Genomic DNA, 11183 nt, shown 5'->3' with positions numbered 1-11183 from the left:
GATTTTCGGATTTCAACTCGGATTCAACTGGGTACCAGCCTGGATCATAACCCGGATTGACCTGGTGGGTCCCAGTCAGACCCGCACCCGGATGAGCAACCTTAACCATCACCCTATTGTTGCTTACCCTCTCCATGCCGCACGTGTCATTTGAGAGGGTGAGTGACAATGGGTGGTAGCTTGCGGAGGAAACGGAATGTACCAAACAATAAAGGTTGCTGAGAAATTTTGAAACAAGTATAATAATTTGAAGTTTGAAGTCTATAATTTCTGTTTCGATTGGTCTAACAATGAGTTACTTTTTTCTGATGATGATAACATGCCCGTGAGTCACAGTGTCACACCCTCTAAAACTAGAGACAATAATTCATTATCCACACCGTCAGCAAATGACTAACCAATCTATATTTTACTCTAAAAGTAATACACCTCCCACCAATTCTTAAGATGTTTCTTCTATACAGCATGGATGCAGGTCATAGTCACATACATCACAAGAAAAGGCCCAAAATCTCCCTCTCTTTTTGCAAGAATCGCATAGGTATGCTTTGGCCATATCCAACTTGAGCAAGTGCTCATGCTTTATATCATTCACTTGCCGAGGCAGTGCATCTCCTTCTTTCCTCAGGACGGCTTCCAAATCTCTGAGCTTTGACTCTGTGAACGGGAAAGCCTTGGCACCATACAAGGAGATGATGCCCTTCCCATTTGTACTAATGGGCTTTCCTTCTCCTCCAATCATGACTAAGGAAGGAATCCCTTTGATGTCAAAGATCCTGCATAGATCATGTCGTGTTTTGTCCAAATATGGTATAGCCAGCCATGGCATGCCCTTCAGACTCATGTCAAATTCTTCAAGGTCTCGATCGGTCGAGACGAATATAATTTCGAAGCTTTGTTCTTCTTCAGAAGTCGTGAGCTCGTTGTAAACTTCTAAAAGTTGTGCAGTGAAGGAATGACAAGGTGGGCACCAATGTGCTCCAAAGTAGATACCTATAGTCTTGCCAACAAGTTCAGACACTACAACCTGCAAAAGAGTACTAGAACATGTCAATTTATGCCAATTAGAAAGGGCAGATATAGATGATGTTCATGATCACCTTTCTACCGTCCATGGCTATGAGATGACTTCTTCCTTTGTGTGCCAAAAGATCTTCTAATTTTCCTCCCTCGAGCTTCGCAGTATCAGCAGCCTTCAATTCCTCTCTTCTACTCCTAGTGAAGGGAAATGCTTCAGCCCCATAGTCTTCAATCAACCCAACCAAGTCCTCTTCAATTGATGTTCCATCGCTTTTCAATGGAATTAGTGATGGCAAATGTTTTACATGGTACCTTTTACTCAATCGTCTGCTCAAATTCACATCGAATGGAGCTGCAAGCCAAGGCATGCACTTGAAGTGTTCCGCGAATTCATTTTCGTTATGATCGAATGAAACAAACACTATCTCCATCTTTTCACATCTTGTACTCAGCATGTCATAAACTTGTACAAGTTTGGGGATAAAGGTTTTGCAGGTTCTGCACCAGTTTGCTGAGAAGAAGAGACAAGTTGTCTTCCCATCACAAGAGGATAAGGGTACCTATTTTCAAGATCAGCCCAAGAATCTATATTAGTACGCCTGTAAAAGCTGAAAGACAGAGACCATTTCCAAACTGGAATTAAGCAATTGATTTAAGGGTGGTGGAAGCCAAGGTTTTAAGATTTTGCAACTTCTGCTATGATCGTCCAATTTCTAGAAGCAGTGTTGCTTTCCTTCATTTATCTAAAGGATTTTAAAAAAAGTTTACCTTTTCCTCGCCAGATAAAAGGAACTGAACCCCTTCTGCTGCTAAGATTGTTACAATATTACTCCTATCTGTAGATTTGGCTTGATAATCAGGCCCTGCCATAAGAACCCACAAGAAAAAAGTGCTATTCCACTCTTCCTTAAACAATTCTTCTGATCAACACTGAATAAATCATAAATGTTGGAACTTGGAAGCATCTGAAAATGCTCAAAAAAAAAAAAAATTGTTTTTATTCTTTCCCTTTGTTCCTTGAAGATTTCTTTTTTTGTTTCAGACAAGTTGTCAACTTGGGAGCCTCAAATGATGCACCCGAGGCCACTACCTTTTAAATGGTTTGGATAAGATAGAACAAATGAAAATATGAGCATATTCCCTCTTGAGGATGCCAAGTCAAATTGGAGTCTGATGTGATCAAATCGCTTCATTGTTTAGGAATCGATTCTTCAGATAAGAGAGTTTAGAGCCATGGGATGAAATGAAAATGCTTGAGCAGAACAGAAATTTGGAATACAGCATATCATATCTGTCCTTTAGATTCGATAACGACAAATTTTCTTAATCAATTAAGGACCAAAAAACAGAACATAACCATTGATTTGCCAAACAATATATCGAATTCTTATATAGGGATTGTGTGTGTAGACTCGTTGATGAGCTTCATTAAATGAGAAAAAGCACCATTTCGGAAGGAATATTATTATAATTTTAAAAAGTTTTTAAAGACAACTGTTCAAGTTTGCATGAGCAGTCCCCAAATGTACGTAGACTAAATCAAATTTAAAATTCATATGAAAAAATATTTTTCAATAGTAGATTCCAATTTTTTTTTAAAAGGAGTTCATCTGATTTGTACATTTTAAAACTGAATCTAACATAAAAAAAAAAAAAAAAAAAAAAAAAAAAAAAAAAAAAAAAAAAAAAAAAAAAAAAAAAAAAAAAAAACTGCAAAATATTAGATGAGCAGAGCTCCACACAAAAGGGAATGGGTCTTTGTCTCAAATACCATTCCGATAAGTCTCTATAGCCTTAAACCCGTCAACATCAAACCTAAAGATGCTCATTAAAAAATGCCAAATTCTGATGCTTAAACTTTAGTTGAATTTCGGACAAAGGTTTGAGAAGGGCATATCCGTGTCGTCTCTTTACGGATATCATCTCTGTAAATCAAGAGACAAATACGAATAAATTTGAATTTTGAGGATGGCATGATTAATCTCTTGTATTGTAAGATTGAAATGTGAAATTTTGATAAATGCTTTAGTCATAAAAGAATTACACAAAAATAAATTATGACCATATTTTATTTATCATAAATAAATTATGATAAGCATCATTAGCCAAGTATTGATTGGAAAGGTTTAAGGGTAAATTGCTCAATTTTGGGAATTCATATTTACGTAGCCGGGAAAAAAGAAAAAAAGGTGTGTTACAACCAAACAGACATCAACACCTATTATGTGAGGTGTCAATGACAGGAATTGACACACCATTGAATGTCAAAGAAGGCCAATAACCATAAAATACCTACGTTTATGGTCAGAATTGCTTAGTGTTGGGCACTTCACATTTTCAAGAAATAGTGTGCATTGGAAAGGAACATGACAAGGCTGAAAGATATTCAACAAACTCGAAACTAAGGTAAATGGTATGCAGTTTTTCTTGCAATAGTGGTGAGGAATCTTTAATCAGTATTCTGCCTATTAAGGACGTGTTTCACTAGTACGCACTCTCAATCTCCTGCAACCAAAGAGTAAGGTGTCTTGGGGGGTTTGATGGGACACCTTCGATGCCTAAATCAGTAATGATAGGAATCGTCTCAAAGTCAAATTATTCTAGAGATTTCATTAACGTACATGGATTCTTTAAATAGAGCTTTTGACTTCTTAGGATCACCTGGACTAACTAATTTGCCCATTATTTGAAATTTGAACCCCGAAACATTCGGGCTATTTACTCACTTTGAATGAATGAATATCCTAACTGGCCTAGGATAAGCGGGCGGGCATTCATGTCCTTAATAAACTGGCATGAGCCCTATCGAGCCAGAGGGGTTTGAGTCTTGAGTGGAGTGATTCGTCGGGCCACCATGACCCAGGCTCACGGTAGCACCCTGTGAGCCCTTATGGTGGTATTAAAGCCATTCCAGTTACCTCGTAAATTCTCATAATGCATTATGTGATGGGACTTTTACACTAGATGTCGTTAGGCCCTTTCAGTAGAATTGAAGCCCCTCCAATTACCCCACAAAGTTGTGCAATGGGGCTTTTATGCAAAGAGGTGTTAGGTCTTTTGGATTGGGCCAGAGCCCTCCCGGTTACCCAGAGTCCTCGTCACGCGCGGTGCGATGAGACTCGTACTTGGGGCAACGTTTGGGTTTTGCTCATTATTCCTCCTACGTCTGTCAAAGTCCTTTCATCCTCACGTCAATACGCATGACCCTTTATCAACCGTTGTAGGTATTTATTGCTCCTTGACACTATTTCCCCCCTTACTTCTTATCTTCTTGCGCAAGTTTCGTTTTCACTTCCTTCTCTTGCTTCGCTTCCAAAACCCTTCGTGCCTTCTGCACTGCAAACCCTCTCATCCTTCTTCATACATTGCTTTCCTCTACTTTCTACATACCCATGGCTACTAGAAGAGACAAAGATTCGAGCCCCTCTCATGGCGGTGGTTCTTCGCAACCCCGCAATTCCCCTGTCAATCGTAAAGACGTTGTGGCTAACCCTAGTGTTAAAGGAGATGCACCCCGCTCAATCTTTGAAGGTCATCACTAGGTTTCCACCCTCTCACGTCAAGAACTGGACACTGCAAAGGACCACTTCAACATTCCCAATTTGGTGGGGCTGTGGCTACCTGACCAGTGACATGGGATCATTGATGTCAAAAGTATGACAGTTTTTGTTGCCCTCTATTTAGCCATATTTTCAATGGGGCTTCATCTACCCTTAGTACGGCCTATTCGTGATGACATAGACGTCTTAGGCCTTGTGTCGGCCCAATTAGTGCCTAATGCTTGACATATTTTAATGGCCTATTGCGTTATGTGGCGACGGGTCTTAGAGCCCACTGGTGATGACTATCCTGACCTTATAGCTCGAGAGTTCCATTCTCTTCATGGGTTTATGTGTTTAGATGGGAACCTTTGAAGCTTTAGGTCCCACAACAAATTGGTCCAGGTAGAGCGTAAGTATTCCCATGCTAAGGACTAGTCGAAGAAATTTTTCTTTATTTTGGGTACCTAGTCGGGCCCATGTGCTCAGTCGCGAAATTCTAGGTGCCCCATCGCTGGTGGGAAACTTAAAAAGAGGATCACTCCCGGAGGCAGGGGTAAAAAGAAGAAAGCTCACCTTGGGGCCAAGTCCTAGGACGCGTCCAGCTCTTCCAGGGGTGTCCCTTTGCCCCTTTCGACGAGTGGTGGAGAGGGCTCCAGCAACCCTCCAGTGCCCAGGACCAGCTCCTTAGATGACATTATGGACCAGACAAATGCCAAATTGGATTTCAAATTGGGGGTTGAGGAGGCCACAAGTCAGAGGCTCCATCTGGAAAGGAGGCCCAGACTTCTAGGTAGGCAGTCAACCCTGAAGGTGACCCTCATCTGGGGGGGATGGCTTTGTCTCTGTTCTGAACCCAGACTTCTTTAATGCACCTCCCATGAGCAGCCTTCCTTCCTCACTGGACGACTTTGGTGACTCGTTTCATCTTGAAGATGTTGGCGAGCCATCTCCTACTGCCTCAAAGGCCTCGGGTGGGGATACTCCTGAGTTGCTCTTTATCTTCCAAAACCTATCTATCACCAGCTGGAGTAGGGTGTCAATCCCTTGCTTGCCCTTCAGTACTTCCCCAAGGGGGGGTGAGGAACCTTCTCCAACATTTCCTATAGGCGATCTTCAAATTGGCCCTCCCAGAGGATCTCTATTTCAAGAGGAAGTCACCGTGCCTCAATTAGATCAAACAGTTGGGACATCAACTCAAGCGACTGGTGGCACGTCGCCTTAGACTATTCGAGAGCCGTTCACCCCAAAGGGTGCTGCTAGGGTCTCCTTCCGAATTCCAAGTGCTCCCCACGGTGCTTGCTCTTCTCACCTTGGCGACTCCTCTCAAGCCACCAGGTTGCATTGCGATAAGGCTTTCCATTCCATTGTCCTCAACCTCCGTAGTATCCTTTCACTGGTGAGCTTCATTTTTCTTTAGTTTAACTTTTTGTTAGGTTGTTACCTTTTTCATCCATGAAAGCGAAGTTGTTGGGATTTTTCTGAGTACTCCGTATATTCCGGGATTTCCTTTTTCAGAATTTTGGCTTTTTTTAGGGCTAGGGTTCACCCATGGCGGCGCCCGTCGGCCCCTAGTGCCTCTTGCACCGACAGGTTCGTCCGATTCTGGTGATGTGAGTAAGAAGACGTTCATTCAAGTGGTGTCTCGTGTGGCCTCCTAGTCTTTCAGGTTTCAGATGAGATACCCTGTGGAAATTGATGATGATGAAGGTTTTATGTTTTCAGAGTCTGAATTGTCGAAGGCAGCGGATGACTTCCATTTTGATCTGGTACTGAAGTTCTCGCGCTCGTGGCTTTCCATTGATGTTATCTGTATGATTGTGATTAAGACTTGGGGTTTGCAGGACATCCCAACGATCAATTTTATGGATGATCGACATGTATTGGTTCATATGAAAATTGAGCGGGACTTTGTGCATGGCTAGGCTCGAGAGGGTAGATCGATCGATGGCTGTGTTTTTCATATTTTTCGATGGACCAAAGATTTTGAGGTGAATAAGGAATCTTCCCTGGCTCCTCAATGGATTTTTCTCCCCAGTTTACCGCTGCATATGTACCTTATGGATTGTCTTCAAATTCTTACCACCAGATTTGGTAGGGTTTTGGGGACTGTTAATGCCACATTAAATCGTACGAGGGCTTTGGGTGCTCAGATTTGCATTGAGGTGGATTTGAAGGAGGAACCGGTTCAAGGTTTTCCTATAGTAATTTCAAATAGCATGACGACTTGGCCGGAGGCAAGGTATGAGAAACTAGGTTTTTTCTATAGGAAGTGTTGTCGTCAGGGGCATACAAAGGTTGTTTGTCGAGTTGGGGAGAGTAAGATGATTCGTGATATTGATCATATGAGAATTGTTGGGAAGAAAGTTTGGAAAGAAAAGAGATCAGACAAGGTTGTTTCGAGTTTGCAACATGTAGAGGAAAATAAAAACGTTGAATCCAGAGTGCCACAAGGAAAATTAAAAGAGGTGTTGATGGAGGAAAATGTCCAGGTGGTGGCTGAGGTTGATCCCCAAGGTTCTTTAATGTTGGAAGAATGGGAGATTAGTGGGCTTATGGACATGTGTGGTGATTTACAGAATGAAAAACTAGATAAATAGTAATTGGTTTGTGTTTCTAACAAATGTGAGAAACAGCCGAAGGTGGTTTGTGTGGACATGGGTATTGATTTGATGAATCACAGTGGGATTGACAAAATGTAGTGTATGGTACAGCAGGAAAAAGACATTGTGGATCAAACTCCAGCGATGGAGTGTGTGTGCAAGTGAGGCCTGTTGAATTGTCACCCAAGAAAATTCTAGATTATTCCTCGAATAAGCCAAGTGAGGGACCTTTGCAGCCTTTTGCTCGTAACAAGCTTTATGAATCGGATAATGAGTTTCTTGCTAGTTCTCCTACTATGAAGGAAAAATCAAAACTTGGTTCAAGGCAGTCCCAGCAAGTTTTGACCCATACCTCCAAATTGAAATTATGATTGACACTATACTAGTGTGGAATGTGAGGGGGTTGGGATGGTCTAGGAGGAGATTAAAAAGTTTGGACCATCGTTATAATTCTTGTTTGGTGGCTATTTCGGAGCCCTTTATGAATTTTGATGGTATGTCGTGTTTAGCTAGTTATTTACGACTACCCTCGTTTTGTTCGAATATGGAGGTGGGCGGTAAATTGTGGTTGTTCTAGACGGAAGACTCAATATTTGAGGTTGTTACTATGTCGGAGCAAATGATCACTGGATGGTTTTCATTAGCTAGTTCGAAGATTTTGGTTACATTTATTTATGCTAAGTGTAGTCAAGTGGAGCGTCATGATTTGTGGCATTCTTTGGAGGGGATCAACTTGGGTAATTGTCCATGGCTGGTTGCAGGCGACTTCAACATCATTAGGGAGGATGGGGAAAGAATTGGGGGTCATCCAAGGGCCATTTCGGCCATGGATGAGTTCAATGCTTGCTTGGATAGTTGTGGTTTGTTCGATATACCAGTTTTTGGAGATCGTGTTTCATGGTGCAATGGTCATTTTGGCACTTCTCGTAGTTGGGCTCATCTGGACAATTCCTAGTTCTCGAGTCTTTTTGAAGCTTGGTACAAATACTTGCCAAGAAAGACATCGGATCAATGCTTGATGGTTTTTCGGTATCATAGAGAGTTTGTTCGGTATGGCCCATCTCCTTTTCGTTTTCAAAATATGTGGACTGAGCATGAGACTTTTGGTGCATGTGTGGAAGCAGTCTGGCATGAGCAAGTGCAGAAGGTGTGTCTACGGAAGCTTGCAGCTAAACTGAAAAAACCGAAGATTGTTTTGCACTCATGGAACAAGAACATGTTCGGTTGCGTGGGTTTACACATTAAGGAGTTGGAAGGTAGGGTGGATGGGCTTGAAAGGCAATTGCAAGAGAATTTTTTAGCAGGTGGTAAGGCTAATTATATGGTTGCTAAGATAAAGTTAGAAGCTTGGGAACAAAGGGAAAATTTACATTTGGCCCAGGGTGCTAAAAAAGTATGGTTAGATGATGGAGACCAAAACTCCAAATGTTTCCATGCTTTTGTCAATCAAAGAAGGAAACAAAATTTTATTTCTTCTATGTCCCTTTTGGATGGCACGATTTTGAGCTCTCCGGAGCAAAGGTGCTATGAATTTTTTTCATGATTTTCTTTAAGGTGAACATGATTGCGTGGATGCGGATTTATCACCTTTGCTGGATTTAGTAATTTCAAACGGTGACAATTTTAATCTTTGTAAGGAGTCGAGGGTTTTGGAAGTGAAGGAAGCTTTAATGTCTATTCCGAAGCATAGTAGTCCGAGGCCTGATGGCTTTGGATCATGTCTTTTCGTGAGCTGTTGGGAGATGGCTAAGGATGACTTGGTTGAAGTGGCGAAGGATTTTTTCTCAGGAAATCCTCTTGGTTTTATACGTCCTCTTTCATTGTGCTTATTCCGAAAGTGCAATAGCCAAAACGTTTCGACAAGTTCCGGCCTATTAGCTTATGCTCAGTTCCTTATAAGATCTTTTCTTAGATTTTGGTTCGCAGGTTGACTTCTTTACTATCATTGCCAATTTCTCAGGAGCAGGGCGCTTTCATTCCTGGACGTAAGTATTTTTTAAAATATTACGTTGGCCCAAGAAATGGTTCATTCGTTAAATAAGAAATCTACTAGTGGAAACATGTTGGTGAAGACTGATATGTCCAAAGACTACGATAGAGTTGGTTGGAATTTTCTTCTACAAGTTCTTGAGTGTTTTGGGTTTTCTTCTCAGCTTCGTTTACTGGTGGCAAATTGTGTGAGGGATCAATGGTTCTCTATTATGATGAATGGTTCGTTTTTTCAAGTCAACTCGAGGGCTCAGTCTAGGGGACCCATTATCTCCTTATTTATTATTATGGAAGAAGTTTTATCTCGCCTCCTAAGGAAAAGTTTTAAGGAAGGTTGGATTAAGTGTTTTTCTCATCCATTGGGGGCTCCTTTGGTTTCTCATCTTCTTTATGTTGATGACCTCCTGGTTTTTATTAATGGGGAAAAGAGATCTTTGAGGCGCCTTATTGAGGTTTTGGGGATTAACGAGAGTTGGTCGGGATAGCTGATTAATAAAGAAAAGTCTACGCTTTTCTTTTCCAAGCACATATCCTTAGGTCGTAGAGCTAGTTTGAAAAGATTGTCGGGTTTTGCGGAGGGGCGTTTTCCAGTGATTTATCTTGGTGTTCCTATTGAGGTAGGAAGATTAACGGTTCGAGACTTGGAATAGTTAGTGGCTAAAATCAGGAGTAAGGTGGCAGGATGGAAAAACACTTTGCTTTCTCAAGGTGGTCGACTTATTCTTCTTAGACATGTTTCGTTCTTTCAGGGTGGTGTGAATGGGAAACAGAAAAGGAAGTGGCGTTCTTGGGGAAATCTGTGTAGACTGACGGAGGAAGGAGGTTTGCACTTGAGAGATTCCTTAGAGGTACAGTGTGCACTCCACATGAAAGTTGCTTGGAGGTTATTGTCCACTGAGAATCTATGGACTAATTTCTTTCATGCAAAATATTTTAAGAAGGGGCATGTGGCGATGAGCTTTTCGAACTCATTAGGTTCCTGTTTCTGGCAATCTATCTTGAGTGTTATGCCTGAGGTTTTGGATAATTAAGATTGAGGGTAAAAGCAGGAAGTGGTTCTTTTTTGGCATGACCGATGGATGTCTAGTGGTCCACTTAGTATGCACGCACGTTCAGATATTGATCACCAATTGTGTCTTAAGGATTTTTGGGTTGACAACTCTTGGGATACAGACCATTTGATGGAGCTCGTAGGGGTTGAGAAGGCAACTGAGATTTGCCGTAATATTGCTGCAGGTTGGTGATCAATATCTGAACATGTGTGCATACCAAGTGGACCACTAGACAGCCATCGGTCATGCCAAAAAACTATCGTCACCCACGCTAGGGGTTGAGAAGGCAACTAAGATTTGCCATTATATTGCTACAGGTTCACTGGGTGATGATCTTCTAGTGTGGATGCCGAGTAGAGACGATAGTTTTTCGTCTGCAAGTGCCTGGAATTTAATAATGGTTCATGGCCCTAGAGTACTAGGAATGGACTATTTTTGGCATGGGCAGCTTCCAAAAAATATGTCAGTATGTGTTTGGAAAGTAAAATTCAACTGCTTGCTGATGGATGAGAATATCAGATTAGTTGGCATTCCCCTTGCGTCAAAATGTGATTGTTGTACTGAAGGACATAGTGAAACAAAAGATCAGGTTTTGAGTTCTAGTGAGATTGCGGAGCGTGTTTGGGATCTTGCAAAATTGGCGCTGGGTATTCCGAGTTTGCAGCATGTTTCTTGGTGGACCAAGGTCAATCACTGGTACACTTTTGCAAAAAAGACTTCTAGACGAGGACTACTAGTCGGCCTGCTGCCAGTTGTTATATCCTGGAGGTTATGGGTCCAGCGCTGTAAGGCGCAAATGGAAGGCCGAAGGGATTCTGCTGAACGTGTTTGGACATCAGTGAAGGTGTGGCTTAGAATTATCTCAGACAGATTAAGGGTGGCTCTGTCTCTTTGCTTGATGAGGAAATTATGCAAGCACTGGACGTTCACGTTCCAGTAAGAGTTATTCGCAAGCCTCAGTTAGTTTCTTGGACTCAACC

The 11183-nt window shown here is 41.8% G+C and overlaps 1 protein-coding gene across 1 annotated transcript; it reads right to left on the bottom strand.

Annotated features, from left to right (window-relative positions):
* Positions 1-240: 240 nt before the first annotated feature.
* Positions 241-2078, bottom strand: LOC108998366 (probable nucleoredoxin 3). Its single transcript, XM_018974907.2, has 3 exons — positions 1789-2078; positions 1101-1580; positions 241-1027 (listed from the first exon to the last, which is right to left on the bottom strand). The coding sequence occupies exons 1-3, from the start codon at positions 1888-1890 to the stop codon at positions 443-445; spliced, it is 1167 nt and encodes a 388-aa protein (XP_018830452.1). The 5' UTR covers positions 1891-2078; the 3' UTR covers positions 241-442.
* Between the last annotated feature and the right edge of the window lie 9105 nt (positions 2079-11183).

The sequence above is a fragment of the Juglans regia genome, chromosome 6 (genome assembly GCF_001411555.2).
Source record: "Juglans regia cultivar Chandler chromosome 6, Walnut 2.0, whole genome shotgun sequence".
Taxonomy (NCBI): domain Eukaryota; kingdom Viridiplantae; phylum Streptophyta; class Magnoliopsida; order Fagales; family Juglandaceae; genus Juglans; species Juglans regia.
The sequence above is the reverse complement of the archived record's forward strand: the minus strand, read 5'-3'. Positions and strand labels throughout refer to the sequence as shown.